Source organism: Choloepus didactylus, chromosome 3 (genome assembly GCF_015220235.1).
Source record: "Choloepus didactylus isolate mChoDid1 chromosome 3, mChoDid1.pri, whole genome shotgun sequence".
NCBI classification, from domain to species: domain Eukaryota; kingdom Metazoa; phylum Chordata; class Mammalia; order Pilosa; family Megalonychidae; genus Choloepus; species Choloepus didactylus.
The window spans coordinates 102,834,461-102,855,198 of NC_051309.1; the positions used below are offsets into that span (position 1 = coordinate 102,834,461).

At 37.5% G+C, this 20,738-nt stretch overlaps 1 protein-coding gene across 2 annotated transcripts in view; it reads right to left on the bottom strand.

Moving 5' to 3' along the window:
• UNC5C (unc-5 netrin receptor C) overlaps positions 1–20,738 on the bottom strand; it is a 380,387-nt gene that overhangs the window by 40,446 nt on the left and 319,203 nt on the right. Inside the window, exons 8-11 of one of the 2 annotated variants that reach the window (XM_037830292.1) lie at positions 9,154–9,210; positions 6,940–7,131; positions 4,910–5,254; positions 1,936–2,023 (exon numbers count right to left, since the gene is read on the bottom strand). In XM_037830292.1, coding sequence (XP_037686220.1) covers positions 1,936–2,023; positions 4,910–5,254; positions 6,940–7,131; positions 9,154–9,210 — 682 coding nt within the window. The remainder of the gene's footprint in view (positions 1–1,935; positions 2,024–4,909; positions 5,255–6,939; positions 7,132–9,153; positions 9,211–20,738) is intronic. The other variant, XM_037830293.1, reaches the window with a different exon arrangement.

Sequence of the window (20,738 nt, forward strand, 5' to 3'; positions counted from 1 at the left end):
TTCTTGCCATGTTTTTCATAAGAAAGACACATCTAGTGCACAAGAGAAAAGTAGTAGAGAGGACTTTTTCAGTTAATTGAGACAGTTTCTTTTTGTGTTTGTTCCTTGTTTCACAGTTTCCTCTGCATATTTTCTTTTGAGATCTTGAAGCTTCTCTAGCTTCATTCTTATAAACAGAACCAAATTCAATAGAATAATTCCCTGTGCACCTAACTCCAGGTGGTAGGCATACCGAGGAGTGATTCATAGTTTCCTTTTCTTTATGGTCAAAGGCAGAGGGACCTAAAAGCAGAAGTGCCTAGCTTTATCAGTTTTCTGTTTTCTCTTTCCTTCATCTAAAATGTACAATTATCCTGGTGAGAGTGCCATCTAAACTATGGGAAGGAAAACCACACGAGGCAAGTAAGTGCACACAGCTTTCAGCTTCAGTATGCTCTGGCAGCAGCCCCTTAAGGCTTGTTCTCCAGCTTAAACATAACAGTAATCTGACGGAAAATGAGACCATGGGCACCTCATTGCTTCTCAGCACACAGCACAAGCTAGTACCTATTTCTGTTTAAACAAAGGCCTTGAGGGATGGATGTACTCAATGCTAACCTTGACTCCAAACAAGAAAAAGAAAAAAATAATAAAAGAAAGGGATCTGGGAGTTTGCTAGTCTTCATTTCTCCTGTTGTGAAGGATCTGTGAATGGTGCTTTGCATTGGAAATGAAAAAAAAAATGAATATTTGATGTGAGTAAATACAAGGCTTTTAGTGATTTTCTGTTGCTCAAATTTAAGGCATGAATAATGCTCAAGGAATTTTATTATTTCTTACAGTATTTGTGTAGGTGAAAAGACACCACCTGGGGAAAAAATGTTCTGGGTCATGCAGATTATAAATACCAATATATCCACCTGAGAGCATAATAAAAGAGCTTTTTGGCTACGGAAGAACAAAAGTAAAAATAGATGTTTTTCTGAGGATGAGAGAGGGAAGAGAAAAGGTCTAATGCATTATAATGATAACCTAGTTCTGCATTTGTCACTCATGCTTTCTATTCAGTGCTCAGAGCTGAGATGTCTGATCCTTTCCCCTTGGGAGAAGCAATGATAATTACATGCTAAGGATCTCCATTTCAACAGCATCTTTTATTTTAAGATCTCAAGTACTTCTGAAACATTAATCAGTCAGTCCTCTAAAGCTCTATTTAACACATGCACTTTATATGGTAACTAATCAAGAAAGACCATATGAGATTTGGTAGAGGACAAACTGAAAATGTAGGACTTTCACAGTACCTTTGTTATTTTTACTTATAACAACTTTGTTTTTTTTTTATTTTGACACATAATAAACAGAGTCTTTTGATGCAATCTAGTTTTAATCAACCTTATACCCAATTTTAAAGGACTGAGTATGCAATTTATGAGTGTTAATCATAGGAAGGAGGTTGATAACACTGAAGTTAAAAAGAGAGTCACAAAAGGAAGAATCTGTGGCTAAGAGCAAAGTAGCTAGGATGAGAGTGGGTAGGGGAAGGCAGGCCAAGGGTTAAGAGACTGTCCAATTCTTTGTGACCTTTAACCCTATACTGGAAAGAGGCGAGATTCCTGAGTCAGGCCACATGAAGCTGATATCCCTGTGCCTGCCCACATGTCTCTCTGGACGTATGTGGATCACATTTCTGGCCATTGTGTTCAGCGAATATGGCCTCATGTCCACATGGGAAAAGATCCCTGGCCTCCTGTCCATACTCAAGATTTTCAAAAATATCTAGAACTTCAAAGATGAAGAGAAATGAACATTGACCTTTTACAGGTCTAAGGAGAAAATATATGGTGGAAGCGAGGCACTCGAGATGAAAATACATGGGGTTTATTCTTTCTATTGTACAATTTTCCTCCAAGTCAGACACCCATGAAGTCAAGCACATCAGAAAAATATATTTACCTCATATTTTCTTTTCTGTGTACAGTCACATACATTTCGTAGACTCTCCCTTGGGGAATGGCCCCAGCGGGTATCAGCAAGCTTACTCCTGAAAAGCAAAAAGGGAAAGCAGTTGCATAAGACCTGTGATTCAGAATCAGAAAGGAAACTTCCATAGAATACCTTTGCAGTACGTAAAGAGGGAACGAGGAGATCTTGTGACCATGTAATCTTAGCTGCTTCTTTTTCTCCAAACCTACATAAATATTCCTAGTTGCCCTGCTTGTCTTTCTTACTGGCCTTATTTGTTACCACAGCTCCCTCTGAACTCTTACGGAATTACTTAAGGAAATGAGGTAGTTTGTAAAACTCTTGTTTTATTTAAAGAATAGACAGATGGTTCCACTGTCGTTTTCCTTGTAAGACAGAGGAAAACCAATGACTGCTCTGTAAATTTCAAACAGCTGTAAGGATGCATCTTTTCTAATTTAAAGAAAAATTCCCACAAGATTCAAAGTCAGGGAACTGCTAACTTAGGTAATATCAAACACATACATTTCTGAAATATCTGGTTAGCATCAGTGCTTAGTCCATAACAGAATAATAACTTGTGGAGAAATTGCTTCATTATACATAACTCGGGAAAGTGAACAACAGCTGCTAGTTTTAGTCACATCAGATCAAAGTGTTTCTCTTTGGTTGCTCATTGGGATCATTTTGTAAAACTATTGGATTGAACTGTGTTCCAGGCTAACTGTGCCTATAGCAATGATTCTCAAACTTGAGCTTGCATCAGAATCAACCACAGGGCTTGTTAAGACACAGATTACTAAACCCTATCCCCAGAGGTTCTGATTAAGGAGGTCTGGGGATGGGGCCAGAGGACTGGTATTTGTAACAAGTTGCCAGGTGATGCCAGTGACAGTGGTCAGCAGCCACACTGTAAGAACCACTGACCACCATTGCAAAAGCATCACAAAGAGTGACTCTGGGAGGTCAGCACTCCAAAGATGTTTGGCGCCATCATTTTATTCCAATTAAATTCAGTTTAATTCAGTTCTATAAAACTCATGGAGCATCATGGAGCCCTGTAAAGTATTTGGCACTGTTGTGAATGCCCAGAAGTAAAAGATAAGTGATCTTGTCTTTGAGTAGCTTAAAATTCAATTAACTAGAAAATCGAATATGCCAAATGAGTGTTGGACAGTAAGAAAACTTTGCCTGACTGTATTGGAAAGTCTTAAGAATAAAGAATGGAGAGTTAAGGAGGAATAGTTATTCCAAGGCCTTTGTATAAACTGCATGAAAATGTTGAGCCATTGCATTCTTGAGAAGAGAAGCAACACGAGAGCAGTGGTGTTGTGGGAAGTGTAATTTAGCACCAGTGTACAGAATGGTTTGTTAGGAGCAAAGAGTAGAAGTAGGAAGACCACACCTGATGCTACCAAGCCCCAATATTTTTATGTTTTTAAAGGAGACAACATTGTGTATTTCATGTTTGTTATGAGGATGAAATAGAATTATGCCTGCAAAGTAATAGGAATAAGGCCTGTCACCTTTTAGATGACTATTGTTATGCTATTAAATGAAATAATATATATAAATCACTATTGTCTAGAACAGAGCAGGTATTTAAAACCAATCAGATTCCTCCCTTCCACTTAAGAAGTATTGACAATAATTCACATATGAAAAAATGACAGGTATAGAAATGAGAAGGAAAGGCAGAATCCAGTAAATATCATGGAAAAAACTGTTTTGGGAACAACTATAATGGTTAATAAATAAACAGTAGAGTATATTTTGATCCATCCATTTGATGAACTCTCACAAAGATATTTAAATATTTTGTAAAGAGCATGCAATAGCATGAGAAGTAACGAGGCAAAGGTGAAAAAGCATTTTATATAAAACATGATCTCAACTATGTAAAATATATAAAAGAAACAGAAAAAATGATAATCCATTAAATATTTCAATTTTATTAAAAGATACTTTTAAAAGTTTGGGGTGAAAAATTGCCAAGGCATTGAAATGGGGGACTGAATAAGAGTAGAAGATCAAAGACAACTTAATATTCAGGCCTGAAGACTAATGGGTCTGTAAATTACTTGACTTTACATGTATTATATTATTTTCTTATGCTATATGAAGACTTTCGGTCCATCAAATTGCTTCTCTTTGCTGTATTTATAAAATCCTCACAGTCTAGTCCAAAAGAGTTGAGGTAACTGCAAAGAGGAAGCCCTTAATCCACTTATAACCAATGGTTCCAAACTTATTACTACTACTGATTAATGAATAGCAAACTTATAATCAAACATTATTCCTCACTAACTTACGTTCACTGTTTAAGAGCTTTCTGAGGCTTATTCTCTAGTGGCAGGTAAACTAAATTACAGACTGAGAGCTTAATAATACTATGAAAGGATGCATAATGCAACTTTGATTCTAGGTAGATATATCAGAAGTAGAAGTGAATGGCTTGTTAATCCTGTGAAGCAGAAGACTGTGTAATAAAGAGTTAACTTAATAAATGAAGATTTGCTGTCTATTATGATATCCTCTGATCATCTAGAAATTAGTATCCTGAAGTGCTTCCTCTAGTAAATTAGAACTGAACAAACTAATGTTTTCTAATTAATTTGTCCTTTTAAAGCACGATGATAACAGCGAGGGCTTCTGGTTTGATGCTGCCTTCTGAAGCTCTATTAAAAAGAAAGGCAATGGCATTTCTAAATCATACTTCAGCAGAAAGCTGTGAGTATAATATTTCGAGAGGAAGTGTTTTCAGAGGTGGCTGGGGGAAGTGAAAGGGTTTTGTTGATTTTGTCTGAAGTAATGTTTGGTTGACATGAGAGTAGATTTGGTTAAGACTTTGCATTTAACTTTAATTTTGCAGGCCTAATGAAAACAAAACAACAGCAACAAAAGACTGTGGTACAAAAATATATTTTCAAGGTGCGTCTTTGCAATTTGAACTTTTAGGAATTACCTGAATTGGGAACAATAAGGTGACCCCCAAGGGAGTTGAAGGTGCCAAAAGCAGAACAGGATGGATCAGTCTGCCTTGCTAGACTCTGATTCTTCAGGTTGAGGGCCTCATTCTCCAACAAGGATTGGGTCATCTGAGGGGACAGCTTAGACGTAAACTCAGAGAGGTCATCCTGTGGGGTGACTGCACCTGAGGTGTTGTACACTTTGATTTTCAGGTTAGGCAGTGGATCCAGAATGGGGGAGTTGGTCATTGGGATTTTGTCAGAGACATCATGCAGGGCATAGACAGGTCCTCGGTACATGGCTGCAGCTGACGTGAGGTCTGGGGGTACTGCCAGGAGATCTGAGTCAGAAAGAGAAAGGAATTCACTTCAGGTAACATACATTTTTTTTTTTCTATGATTATTTTTTTATTGTGAACTTTAACATTTATACATAACAGTGATAACTTTCAAAGTATGATTTCACAAGCTGTTAGAGAGCAAATTTCAAAGCATGTCATGGGTCACAGTTCCACACCTTCAGCCATTTACATTATTGTAAAATATAACATACATAGAGAAAGGTGTCAACCCTCGATGTACAGCTCAACAAGCAGTCATACTGGTAATTTCAAAAATTTTTATGGGTTACAGTTCACAATCTCAGTTGCTTGCCTATAATGCAGTACAAGGTATATACAGAAAGGTGAAGACCTTCAAGGCACAATTCAACAAGCAGCTATAGAACAAATCCCAAAGGATGCTATAGGTTACAGTTCCACCATGTCATTTACCTCCTTCCAGTTCCTTCCAATACAGCAGCATCCAAAAATATATACATATAATTATATAAAGTTTCAGTATTCATAGACCTTTGTTAAATCTTATCTTGTTTGTTGCTACCCCTTCCTCTCACTTAATCTCTTTCTTCATCTTCAGGGGTGTCTAGGCAGTGAGCACCTTAACTTGTTCATATTAAAGGGAGTGTTGACAGTATGGGGAAGGGGGCTACATCTGATTGTTGCTCTTAAAGAGGCTGTTGCCTCTGGGCTTTAGGGACATCTCTGCCATAGGAACACTCCGGTGGATTTACATTTCTGGAAGCTAAAACTTGGTGAGTGAATATTTTATAGAATCTCAGGTAGGGACCTAGGTATTTGGGAACTACTTTTGATAAGGGCATGCGTTCTGTGGCCATTTGGGATGTCTAGCTGGAGGCTGCATAGGAGAGACCTCGAGGATAGCCTCTCAACTTTATTTGGGATCTCTCAGCCACTGTGATTTCAGCTTCTTACCTTTCTTTTTCCTTCTTTTGGCCAAGTAAGCAAGTAGGCATTTTCAATCCTTTCTTTCTTTCTTTCTTTCTTTCTTTTTTTTAGGTAACCTACATTAGTCAGACTCCCCCTGATAATTTCTGAGCCAAAAGCAAGGCAACTCAGCTAATACTGGGGCTGAGTGTACTCTTAAGGTTCTACTGAAAACAAGGTGATTAGATAAGCAGGATCCATTTCATTATTGGCTACAAACAAGTAGCCAAGTTCACTCAATGTTTTGCCTTGAAGTCTACCAATTAATCCTAAAGTATTTAGCTATTTCAACAGACTGAATTTGCAGACAATAGGCCCCACTAAGTGACTATTTAGGTAATTGTTTCCCTCCTCTATACTAGATTTGGGCTCATCTGTAAACCACTGTGTTCACAGTAATAGAAGACGTCTTATCAAATGAAAAAAAAAGGAGACCCAAGGAATCAATGAGTCAAGCAGTTATCCTGTCAAATAAAAGATAAAAATCTGATGGAGAAGTGACAAGGCATGATTACACAGATATAACCTGCCAGAGAAGAAAAAGAAATTTGCATACTTTGTCAATTCTAATTTGTTATGTGAATGAAATTAATACAGTAATGAACAAAACCAACCAAATCCCTGCCTCCATGGAGCCTGCATTCTAGCTAAACGGGATGACCTGAATTTCACTGGTTTTGACGCAGGCAGGGGAATTGTTCACTTGCATACTCAGAGGAGTAGGAAGCGGACGGTCTAACCTTGTCTTGCTGCCTTGATGTTTACAGGCTGAAAGCCTCCATTGAGTGCCGAAGAGTCAATGATATCAGACTCAAAGTCACGATGATTTTTCCGATACACAAACAGGGCCACGACTACAGAAATTGCCAGGCAAACGATCACCGCTATCACAATGCCGACATAGAGAGCAACGTCGTCGGAATCAGGAGCAGCTGGAGGGGAAGAATGAAACATTGGACCAACCGGTTAGAGAAATTTCCCACAGTACACGCAGGCATTGCTATAATTTTTTTCAGACAGTTATTGCCGTTTTTATAGGTTAATTTCAAATCTATTTCAAAAGCTATATAAAACGACTGTGGCCTTTTAGTGAAAAATATCTCTGATTTCTTTTCCTTCCTCACTTTGCATCTATCCACCCACTAATCTATCTTATAATTGGGCAGCATATACAGACCAGCTTCTTTATATCCTTATAAAGAAACTGGAGCTACAACCATCCCAACCCACAGGAAGAAAGTTTATTACTATTATCAGGCGGAAAAGTTTGAAAGGGGGTTTTGAGTTCACTGATAGGTCTTTAAAGACATAAAACATAAACATAAATGCTCTGTTAGAAATATCTGGCATTTTCTGAATCTGTATATTTAATGAACCAGAATATTTTCCTAAGCATCATTCCAAGTCATAAAATTACATTCCATTGCACTCTCCTCACTTTCCCCTGAATCAATAGAGGGGTAGGTGGGAAGGGTGTAACTAAGCAAAGCAAATAGCAGGAACAAACAGTTGGAATTGAAAGGTGTGTCTTCAGAAGACCCAGATCTGGGGAGCTGAGATTTTTGGCAATAACCTTCTCTAAATCCCAGGCTTTTGATACAGATGTGGTATTATCTCTGAGAACCCTGAGCTTCTTAAGTTCTCCAGTCAGAGATTTATATTTGATCCACTCATTACTGGAATTGAATAGAACTTCCAAGGAAGATACAGGCCTGGTTCCTTGATCAGAAAAGCCAGACTACTCCCAGGAGGCAATTAAGCATGTGACCAACACACTGTGGAGTAGGTGAGAGGTTTGTTTCTGGGTAAAGTAAGAACAGAATTCCTGTAAATGTTGAGATGATGCCTGGGTGACACAGGGCATGCTCTGATCCAACTGGAAAAGATGACATAAGCTGACAATTAACTCAAGACAAACAAACAAAAATAAACCTTAGCTGAAACCCACTGACATCTTTAAGCCTATATTTTTAGTTTTCTGTGACCCATAAAAAATGTTCAGTAAAATTAACCAAAGCTGCTCTAACTCACTGTAAAAGAGGTTGGTATTTTGAGTTGTTAAGAACAACCTAAGATTCTTTGGCCAAATTTATATCCATGTGCATTGGCGGGGGATGGATTTTTCAAATTCGTAATGGCTGTGACCTCCTAGAAGATGAGGAAACACTTTTCTCTCCTAAGAGTCACAACCACATAGTTTATATGGTGTAATAACTCGTCATGTAGATTGCCAGTGGCTCCTGTAATAACCCAGACTCTGGTGTCATGGAACCCTTGCTTGGCGGTATAAAAGAATTCCCTACTGGAAGGCACGTCATTTCTTTTGGCATTTTGTGTTTGTTTAGTATGTGAAAGGATTCTTTTTTTCTTTTTAAAACTATTGCATTCTTCAAGTTTCCAGAACATTCACTTTCTCGTAAATCAAGTCAATATTGACAGATATTCTCAGAAACCCAGTGATGCTTCAAATACTCTGGGTTGTAGGAGCACAGCTTTCAAAGTGCTCACTTCACCTTTGCTGCTGGGTTTTATCTGAAGCCCTGCAGCAGGATTCTGAACTCTGATCAGAAGAGCCTCTTGAGATCCTTAATGTTTTACTTTACCAAGCTATGATTACTTACTCAACATTCATGATTTCTAACTCAATAGTTCAAACTTCTCTCAACCTTCACTTTTTAGCATTTGCACCTTGCCCTTTATTTCTAGCAGCATATTTCATGATATGTTTTGTCAGTTACTGGGACTCAAGCTTTGAATGACAGTCTGATGGACTTGAAAGCTGGCAGAGACTTTCTTCTCTTCAGCAGTGAAAATTTAATTTGTTTTCCATGTTAGAAGATATTAGGCTCCCATTTCCTGTGTGCACATTTGTGATCCAAAGAAATGTAAACTTGAAGTGGGGCAATAACATTAAATGATTATTCAGCAACATAAAAACCAAACATCAAACTTACAAGAAAATCCATATTCATTCTGGGTTCTCTGTTCAGTTGAAATAGGATAAATGAAACCTTGAAAAGAAAAAAAAATAAACAAAAATGGGACCAAAATCAAATTAATGAGGGGAACAAAATGGGAAGCATGAAAAATGGTTTAAGTAAAAGAAAAGGAAAAGAAACCTATGGTCCTTTAAAATTCTGATTCAGCGCAGAATTATGATTTTGCATCTCCTGTCTGCACTGGAGCCTCTCTAAGAATTAATAAGTAGGCAGATTGAATTTCAGAGCAAAAACTGGTCTCGAATCACTAACTTTGGAGTGCTTAAAGTCTTTCTTTTATTGAGCATAAACTCTAATGGATTTAATTTATTTCTGACATCAAGGGTCATTAGCATAAGGAAAATCCTTTTTCCTCATCCTTGCCATATGCTTTAATTCCCAGGACATATTCAGTAAAGCTCTAAACACCCCCCCCCCATCCCCTTTCTTATTTAATCATAACAGCTTGATCTTGGCTTAATAGAAGGAAAGACCTGTCGTCACTGGTCAAAGGTTAAGTACCCATTTACTGAGCTGAGTTGAGACCATCCCCCCTTCACCTCAAATCCACATTTTGGATTTTTTTTTTTTTTTTTTTTTTTAACCTCCCTTCATTTAATAGGAATCCAATAGGCATTGCCCAGGGACTGAGCAGTTTGTCAATGAAATGGAAACTGGATGCTTTTTATTTCAAATCATTCGAAAATCAATAGGGCCTGGAGGTTATAAGGTTACTTGTTTTAGGGTTTCAGAGTGTAAACTGAGCAAAATAAAAACTTCATGTCAACTGTAAATGCAGAAATAACACTAAAAGTTTTATTTTTCTTTCTTTTTAGTGTATTCCAAGGTAGAAAACAAATGAACAACAACAATAATAATGAGAAATGATAATTTAAGTGGAAGAATGGTGGGGAAAACATCCTAAAAATATGGAACACACACTTTTTGAAATGAAAATTCTGGGGAAACTTTTAAGTATAATTTATAATTTGCATCCATAGTTTTCCAAGATGCAATATTCTGCAACATATGAATCAATCAAAAGATACAATACTGATTATATCAATCAAACAGAATTAAACCTCCCTAGTAATACTCAAGGGCAAAAATAAAAGGAAACTGCAAGGATCACAATTAATTGGTCCAAAATTAAAGGTCTGTAAAGCTTTGGCATTAAAAGCAGGTAGCTCATCTGTAGTTTGCCAAACACTCAGTTCTTACAAGCTATTTACCTATTTTTGTGAACTAATTCTGGAGAAATATGCAGTGCTACTTTAATGAAAGAGAGGTTTGCTGTAGCACAGAAAGGTTTGCTCTGAATTAATTTTTAATGCTTTATTTTAGAGCAATGATTGCAACCTCCTACTCAGTTTGATAAATATTATATTCCTTATTCCAGTTGTCTGAGTCCATGTATTAGGTTTGATTTTCATTTTTAAACATCTCTGTCTGGTAATAACCTTTTTCCATTTGTATTCTGTGAACTCAATAAAAGTTCTTTAGGGCATATACAGGCACTAGGGAAAAGATTATTTATTTCTGAAAACCAAAGTCTTAGGACAATACAAGTTCACTGCTAACAGAGGAGACCAGATAACTATCATTTTGGTCAGGATGAAGGATAAGTAGAGGGATTTCACAATACTTATTTTTTGCAGTTGAGAGGACCAGGAAATGAGTGTAAAGTAGGATATTTGGGGATGTTCTAATGTTCATCCTGAAAATTAGGCCTGCTTGAGTAAGTAGAACAAATAGCTGTATTTTAAATAAGAAAAAAGCCTATTTTTCTATTTCCAGAGAGAAATAACATGGTCTGAAATTTCTCCTTGGGTTTTCCCTAGCTAATTTCTCTACTACCAACAGAATTCCTGGTTCTTGACAGGCAGACCAAGGAACAATAGAAAAATATTTTATAATTTTGGTTTTAATCTCAGTTTTCCCTTAATTTATGTAGATTTGGACAATTCAATACCTAGTTTTGTGTCTGACAGTATTATCTGAACCTTACCTTCCAGGCACAGGACTGGAATTCATTCATTCATTCATTCAACAAATACTCTTGAACTCCACTATGTGCTGGCTTCTATTTAGGTACTGGGTGGGTAGATGGAGGACCCAGGGGGAGGGAGGGGATACAGAGACAGAAAAAAACTCCTGCTTTCAGGGAACCTACATTATAGTTCAAAAGACAATAAGCAAGTAAACCAAATAATAAGATCATTTCAAATACTGAAAGAAGACCTTTAAAAACATAAAACAAACAAACAAAATGAATGGGATTGGAAAAATAGGCATAGCCACCTGATCTGATGAGATGAAATTTGAGCTGAAACTTGAACAATGAGGAAGAATCAGCCAAGCAAAAACCAAAAGGGAACAATGTTTCAGCAGGAACAGAGAAGAGTGAGCACGAGGAGAGAGGGTGGAGTTGGGGCTCAGAGGGGTGGGGAACAGCCAGATCACACATGGTCTGGTGGTGCACGAAAAGGAGTTTCAACTTTATTCTAAGCGAAATGCAAATTCTGTGATTGACTGCACTTGAAAAGATCACTTTAGTTTCTCTATAGATGGACTGTGGGGGCAGGGAGGGTGATGACACAAAGTGGTTGGATTTCTGTAACAAATAGCTTGGGAAATGTCTACTGGTTTATCAATATATTTGATGAATGTATGCATTTGAGGTTAAAATAAAATAAAACAAAATAAAATAAAAAAAATCTCATTATTATTCTTCATGGCCAATTAGGTTCAATCTGACCAAACAGTTGTTTTCCTACATGGGAAAATTTAAAACAGACTAATATTAAATGTGCTCACCAATGGTTCAACATCCCTTTTTACTCTGTTATGGAAGCACTGATAAAGATTTTTGGAAGACAATCTAGTAAAACTTTCTCCATCCCTTTCAAAACACTTCTGCAAACTGCAGAACTAAAACATCACTTAGGACTTTGGGAATCAGAGGAGAAAGGGATTACTGTTCCATCCCCTAAATGATGGGAACACAGAATCACTTTCTAAGGTTTGTTTTTATGCTTCTTCATCTGATCCGCTTCTCACAGAAACACAGGGAATGTTTTCTGCAGCTAATGAGGTGGCACTGCTGAGAGGAGTCCTCTCAATAATGAAAAATTACATCTCCAGCAAAACACAGTGTAAAACAATTGCTTTTGATTTCACTATCAATGATCTGGTTCATAAGTTAGGAATTTCAGTTAACTTTCTTACTACGTGAAAGTAAAGCAGACTGAAAAAAACCAATTGCTGGCCAAAGCAGTGGAGCACTGATTTTTTCAGGGTCATGAATATCAGCTTGAATCCTAGTTCTGCTACTTCTTAGCTGTGAGAGTTGGCTCAACTGGTTAACTTTTCTAGGCATCAGTTTTCTAACTTGTGTAAGGGGATAAGAATACTTACTTCCATAGTCATAGCAAAGATAAATGAGATTTGTAAAGTGCTAGCACGATGCAAGCAATCAATAAATGACTACTATATCAATGTCACTATGATGAACATTGCTAAGGCACAGTGGTTGGTAATGACACTAAGAAGATGGATACTTATGTTGGTAGGTCAACAAAGCCTGTTATATAATGAGTGACCTTAGGAAACTTGTTTGCGTTTCAGTTTCCCCAGTTATTACAGAGACAAGGAACCCAATTTTTCTGAGAAACTGTGGGCAATGCACTCTTTTAAGTATCGTATATTCCTTCACCCTCTCTTTTTAAAGAAGTTTATGCCTGGTCTTTGTGGCTTCTGGCAAATATATAGAGCCATGTTTCAGAAAAATTCCCAGGACCAGTGAGCAACCTTTTGCTAAAAGGGTTTCTTAGCTATTGGAGGTGCCACTTCTATAGGAGATGTTTGGAAATGGGGCAAGTGTGGTGTTTTTGGTTGTTCTAATGATTAGGAGGTTGTTTTTGGTCTTCAGTGAGTGAGGGTCAAGGATACCCAATGTCCTGCAATGCAGGGGATAGTCTTGACAAGGAAGAATTCGCTGGAACAAAAGGCAGCTCCATCACTAACAATTTTTAAAATCACTTCCCTTGGATTGACAGAAGGCGCACACACACAGCTTGGGGAAGGGCTCAGGACTTGCCCTACCCTAGTTGTAGTGGCCTCAGCAACCTAACTAGAGGAAGCTGACCCCAGAGCAGGGCTTCTACTTTGCAAAGGGGAGTGCTCATACCTTAATAACTAATTATATTTGGCATTTTTAAAGAAAATTCATTTTTTAAATAAGATCTTTATCTGAGCAAGAAAAATAGGGATTACAGAGAATGTTTGTGGAGAGAAACTTCAAGCAAACAAAGGGAAGAGTTTGAAAACCTGAGCAAGGGTAGACTGTTTTAGCCAGTGAAATGCTCCTTTTGCTAGAAAGCCATCTCATCATTGGTCAAAACATAATTTTAAGAGATCATCTAATCCAACCTTCTTTCAGAGTCCCAAAGGTGAGAAGTGCTATTTTCAAGTTACCCAAAGCATTGAGGCTAAAATTTTTGTTTCCAATCTCTCTAGTAAAACTAAAGAGGTACAAAAGTTGGTACTGTCCAACTTTGGGTCAGCACTATTCACCATTTGTACTTAATGTAGATTTGGATTGTTAGTATAATTTTCTGGCTGAGGGTGATAAGGGGACTTGAGGAAAGAGTGCCTTTTTCTAATTTGCATAAGGTCACCATTTAGACCTAGGGGTGGGGTTGCCCATATCTTTCAGCTGATGTCCAACTACTATAATAGATTAGAACCTATGTCCAAGTAACATAAAAAGGAAAGAGAGCTCCCCTTGGTTTTACAGTGGTAGTAAGTTAAATCAAGTTATCCTTAAGTATACAGAGAATACCTAGTAACTGTATAGTAATATGCCTGAGCATATCCTACTGAATGAGTTTACATTTGGGAAATCTTAGGTACAATCTCCTAAAATATATGTAAACATCTGTTTTCCCAATAAACAGTAACTGCTTTGATTTTTCTAATCTTTAATGTTTTTTCTTTCTATGTGATATGAATAGCAGAAGATAGCCAAAAATCAATCTTTAGGATTAAATGTATTTGAAAAGGATAATGTATAGTTTTTTTGCCACACAATTCTGCATAACATTTATTAAATAATATGTACAGAAAATATAGTAGTAATTCAACACATCTATTTATCAAATCAATCCAATGTAATAAAGAAAAATAAACGAACAGAAAAATCTGTCTGAATAAGACATGCTATTGGTGTGTAATTTAAATGGCAATACTTAACAAAAATTAAAAACACACACAAAAAAACAAAACCATAACTGAGATTACAGTTGCTGTCTCTCTGAGAAAGAATGAGTATTTAAAGTTTTAACACTTTACAATGGCTATTTTGGTGCTAAAAATCTGTTGGTGAGTTATTTGGAATTCCTTCATTTACACAAAAATACAAAAGACATCATGACTTCCTTGTTTTACCCCCTCCCATTGAAATTTTTAATATTGTTTTTCTATGCAAGTTAGGTACATGGGCTATACAAAGTTAAAAAACATACAGTCCCACTTCCTAAGCATACAATTTTTCTTTTACTGATCTCAGAGAGACTGCAAAAGATAAGTAATTTGGGGCTTGCCTTTACCTAGAACATGGTTAATATATCAAAATGTGTTGCAAGGCATGCTGCCAGTTAGTTACAATTGCTATTAATAAACCTGTATAAACATCTCAGTATAAAAATAGGTATTTTACATTACTAAATGTCTGATGACAAAAGAGAGGTTAGAAACTTCTGATCCTTGTTTGGTCATACACAGGAAGCTGAAGTTTGATGCAAATTTTAACATGTGATTTTATTAAAGATGGGCATATTGGTGAGGCATACTCGGGTTTCTGGAGATAGACAAATGGGTGAGGCTGGTGTCATATGCAAATGTGGCTGTACAAATTGGTTTTATCTTCTAGCTGTATTTAAAGAGGTGTTCCAAATTCCTACTTAATCAAGAAGCACCCCTCAAAAAACTATTAGATAAGATTGTGTTATTAATGGTTTGAATCTAGAAAGATCAGGAAACACATGACAATACAAGAATTACATTCCGAAATGGGGGAAATGCCAACATGCAAAATGCACGTGTATATGCACTTTTATTTGTTACTATATTCTTTCAGAGAGAGAGGCAAAAAAACTCAGTTGTCTCGGATAGCAGAGTGGACCTTCCAAATCAATGGATTTTATGGTCTTATTGTTACTGGGTCCTGAAGTATAATGAGGAAGCCCCTTCTGCCCAGAAATTCCCTACACCCCTTCCCCTATTACTACTTCCATGGCCTTTTCCCTTAGGATTAAAAGGCTCTGGCCTAGAAAAAACAAATATCTTTGGGAAGAGGTGACACATTCCTTTTATTAGTCATTCAGACTTTAGTGTGAATGAGTTGGTGGCAGTTTCTTTCCTGAGAGCAGGATTTGAAAGGAGGATAGGGGGAGAGTGAGGGTACTATGGCTGTCTGGTGGGGGGTGGGAAGCTGGTAGGCTGACAATTGGGTAGTGGGGACAGAAGCTGAGGCAGACACACTGAAAACAAACTCTGCCTACTTGTAAAGACGCCAGACTTTGGGACAATTGTCCTGGGGCAGTCCTGGGTTACGTGCAGAGTCGGGGGTCCTGTACATAGCCTGACCACCCAGAATTGCTACTACTCTTATTTGTGACCTGGGATGTGTATTTGTAGGGAGGATGAGAGTTTGGAGACACTGGAAACAGTGTCAGGTATCTTCAGCCACAAACTATCCTCAGATAAAGGTTCTTCCAGCAGACTAGTTGCATAATACATAGTTTTTGTTCCATAAGTAAAATTTTAATAGAAAACATTATCAAACAAATATGCTGCTGTGAGAAATATTGTAACCTCTGAACATCAACCAGGTTTAAATTTCCCAAAACCATGTCTCTCACTCGCTTGCAAGATCCCCAGATTTTAGAATTAAACCAGATCATTGGTTGGACTTTTCTATTCTAATCCCTTCATGTCTTTAGACTAAAGAGACTGAGCCGTAGAGTGGTGAAAAGACTTGGCTAACATGATAAAGCTGGTGAAGCAGCAAAGCAAGGGTTAGATCTTAGCCCTGGGACAACAGCCCCACAGTTTTTGTAGGTATTATCTGGGCATTAACTAGTAGATTAAATGAGGCACACAAGACAATAACAGAAAAGGCTTGCCATATTCATGGCTTAATTTGTAATACAGTTATTGAATGAGGTATGCTAATGATTATATTATAAAATAACTCTCCATTTGAAACATTATCATTGATATTCCTGAGAAAGCTAAAATAACATAGGTTTTCACCATTAAAATAAATGACTTCCAAACAGTTGTCTTTTGTTTCAAGTATGTGGCAAGCGGAGGGAAGCAGCAAATCTTGGCATTTCTACTCCAATGTAATTGGAGAGCCAGGCTAGAATGAGGTAGTCAATGTATGACAATCACATTGTATTTGGCATAAAATCCTACAATAAGTAAATATTTAAAGAGAAGCATTGTTTCCCTGAAAAATGATATCAACAGGAAAAAAAGGAATAAACATCAATAATTGGGGGTATGTACACATCAGAAGAAAATCACATTTTAAAGCAATAAAAGTTGACAAGCACTTGCATCCAGCATCCAAGAGCCTGCATGGAAAAGGGATTATTAAAACAGACAGATCTGGGTTCATATTTAAGCCCTGGCACTTTTTGCTGTGGGTCTTGGGTGGACAGTTTCAATTTTCTTTGTCTCAATTTCTTCTGCAAAAGAGATGCTATTACGAGATTATCAAAAGCACTATTTGTAAGGTTATTTATCCTACTTTCTTGGTACTTATAAAATTGTACTCAGGTCAATTGGTCTCAGCTTGACCATGTCTAACACACTAAGCTGGGTCTAACATCAGCGTATTAGGTGGAAAGTAAGATAATTAAAATTACATCTGAAATTCTTCTAAACTGCAATATATACAATACAATACAATAATTTTTATACCCTCAAAAGTTTGGAAACCACTGAGACAGGCTTAAGAAACACCTAAAAGGAAAGTCTATATGAAGACATCTGGAAATTAAAACTCTCTGTTTTAAAATTAGTTATCAAATCCATAGCCAAAGGGGGGATGCATGGAGTTTTATAAGGTGTTCCTACTTGCCTTCAAGGGATAATCACTATATTTCAATATGGAGCTGCTTCTATGACCTTCATAAATGTACTTATATTTTATGATATGGTGAGTATTCAATAAAATAAGTAGAGTATTGATTTAAGTCTTATCAATGATCGATATGTAAGTTATACATGTAACTCAAGTGTAGTTTATAAAAGCATTAAGCATGTTCCATAACAGGATATATATTTAAATCACCAGGTTTTTACCTAGTTTTAGTCATATTTATCTATTTGAGATACGTTAGACCACTTCAGAAGATCTTTCCTCATCTTTATGATCCTGTTGTTAGAGGACTCTGGGTTCCTGATGGATTTTTCTGCTCCTTGACCTGGCTGCTTGGTCTTTGTTTTTTGCTAGTGACTTTACACTAATCCAAAATATGAGCTATTTCTCAACAAAATTACATTCCTTTTGATGCAAATATTCTAATTAAACACCTCAAGGGCCATTCAATATAAACATGTCCAGATTTTTTTCCCTCCCTTTTATTTGGTTTTTACCCAGCAAGCTCATTGGGACTTCACTAATGATGTCAAAGGTCAGGTCTGTGAAAGACCCCCACGGTCATTTATTATAATTTACCACTCTTCTGAGAATCTATTTATTGACAGGGGCTTAAGGAACTCCAAACAAATGAAAACATAAATTCTAGGATATGACAACAAAAACTGAAAAGAACATTTGCTTATCACCGATGTCAGTCACCTAAATTGTCATGGTAATTTCCAGCCTTCAGAAGACGCTGGACTTGCTTAACTAAACCAGCCCATAACTGCCTTCTAACAATAAGCACGCCCTTTCTGAAAATGAATAGGTAATTATCATCTCAGGTCATATGAGAGCCTTATCTCATGACACACAGTAGGTAAAGAATATATGCCTGAAATTTAACTTAAGAGTTGAGCAAAACCAACGCATCTGCCTGAATGTTTTTATGCAGTAGACTGTATCACCACTGATGTTCCTTAGACATAAGAATAAACCATTCTGGTGGTTTGAGGCTGTATGTAGCCCAGAAAAACATGTTCTTAAATAGAATCTATTTCTGTGGATTGAACCCATTGGACATTTTGATGAGGCTACTTCAGTTACGATGTGACCCACCTCATTCAGGATGGGTCGCAATGCTATTACTTTATAAACAGAATGAATACAGAGAGGGAGAGAGAGCCAGCCACAGACAGAGTGGCAAGAAAGAAGCTGTGTACCAGCAGAACCCGGAGATGCCACCATGTGCCTTGCCACATGACAAAATGTCAAGGCAGCCAGCTCCAGAAGTCACAGTCTTCAGGAAAAAGCATCTTGACAAAGCCTTGATTTGAACTTTTTCCCAGCCTCAAACCATAAGCTAATAAATTCCCAGTGTTTAAGCCAAACCATTTCATTGTATTTGCTGGGGCAGCCAAGGAAACTAAAACATTGTATTTGCTGGGGCAGCCAAGGAAACTAAAACAACCATTAAATCAAAAGTAGTAAAAAAAGTAAAAAAAGTAGTAAAAAAGTAAAAAAAGTAAAAAAAGTAGTAAAAAAAAAAATCTGATAGAAAAAGTAAAATGACCAGATTCCTGAAATAAAGAGGCCAGTTTCTAGCATACTTCATCTATCTACTGTATTTTCAGGCAGAAAGAAAAATTAAGCTGGCAGCCCTGGGCCTGGACCAGCAAGACCCTGAAGGAGTGCACGTTTCTCTAGTTGTTTATATGGTGGAACCTTTTTTGATACCCTTAGAGTTTCTTTTCCATTCTAGAAGCTGAAGACCTTGCATTTAGCACCTCACAATAGTTTGTTTGGGGGACTCCATAGGTATTCATCAGGTTTCTGTGGCTAAAGTTTCTAACCTGCTTTCAAAAGCAGGAAAAGGTTTACCAGAAAGGAAAAAAGCAAAAGCAAACTGCATTGATTAAACCAGAGACTTGTGGACCCTGTGTTGGGTGGGCAGTTCATGCACAGATTATTTATTTGCCTGCTGGGACACTACCCATATCAAGAACTCTCCAAACATAGCTATGACATCAACTTCTTCCAAACCACAGAAAAGAAGAACTCAGTGTCTAACACTCACAGCTATGCTTTCCTATCAAACTGCTGTGTTGACAATTTCACTGGACTGGCTAGCACCTTCTAAAATGCCTACCACAGGAGGTTATAAACACATCTTTCTAAAGTCAAGAAATGACTGTAAGATAAATTATTTCCCCATATTAAATGCACCTGGGATTGGGGTGGGGGGTTGTGGGGACTGTTATTCAGTGTGTCCACACCACAATTTATACACAGAGAGTTCTGCCACTTCCTCGGCAGGTGAGAAATGGAAGTGCCCTGTGACATGTAAATTTGTTAATGAGTAGAAAGTGCTAAATTTGCAGAATGCATAACATTTTAATTTCCCAAAGTCAGGAAGTTCACTGATGCAAATACAACTCCAGGCTTCTCTTGTTTGTAAATTGCGACTTTTAATTTGTCTACTGTGGCATAAACCCTCTTCAGCAAGAAGGGCTAATTCCAAATTGGTACTTGAACTGTTACATATCCCTACATGGGATTCCAATCTTTATATGGGATTAACAACTAGACATAGTGTGCCAGTTCGAATGTATTATGTCCCCCAAACACCATTATCTTTGATGCAATCTTGTGGGGCAGACATTTTAGTGCTGATTAGATTGGAATTCTTTGAGTGTTTCCATGGAATGTGCCCCACCCAACTGTAGGTGATAACTCTGATTAGATATTTCCATTGAGGCATGGCCCCACACATTCAGGGTGGGCCTTGATCAGTGGAGCCATATAAATGAGCCGACAGGCAGAGGGAACTCAGTGCATCTGTGAGTGACATTTTGAAGAGGAGCTATAGCCAAGAGGGACACTTGGAAGAAAGCACAGGAGCTGCAGATGAGAGAAAGTTTGAAGACAGCTGTTGAAAGCAGACTCCTGCTCCGAGAAGCTGAGAGAGGACAAATATCCCAAGTGCAACTGAGAGTGATATTTTTGAGGAACTGCAGCCTAGAGAGGAATGTCCTGGGAGGAAGCCATTTTGAAACCAGAACTTTGGAGCAGACAACAGCCACGTGCCTTCCCAGCTAACAGAGGTTTTCCGGACGCCCTCGGCCATCCTCCAGTGAAGGTACCTGATTACTGATGTGTTACCTTGGACACTTTGTGGCCTTAAGACTGTAGCTGTGTAGCCACATGGACCCCCTTTTATAAAAGGCAATCCATTTCTGGTGTTTTGCGTGCTGGCGGCATTGGCAAACTAGAACACACAGGAATAGATGAAGTAATATAATAATCGCATCAAATGTATTTATAAAAATATATAAATCCCCATTTCTATAACAAGTAATATATATAGTCCTTGAGTTACTATTTTCAAAATGAAGCGATAAGAATA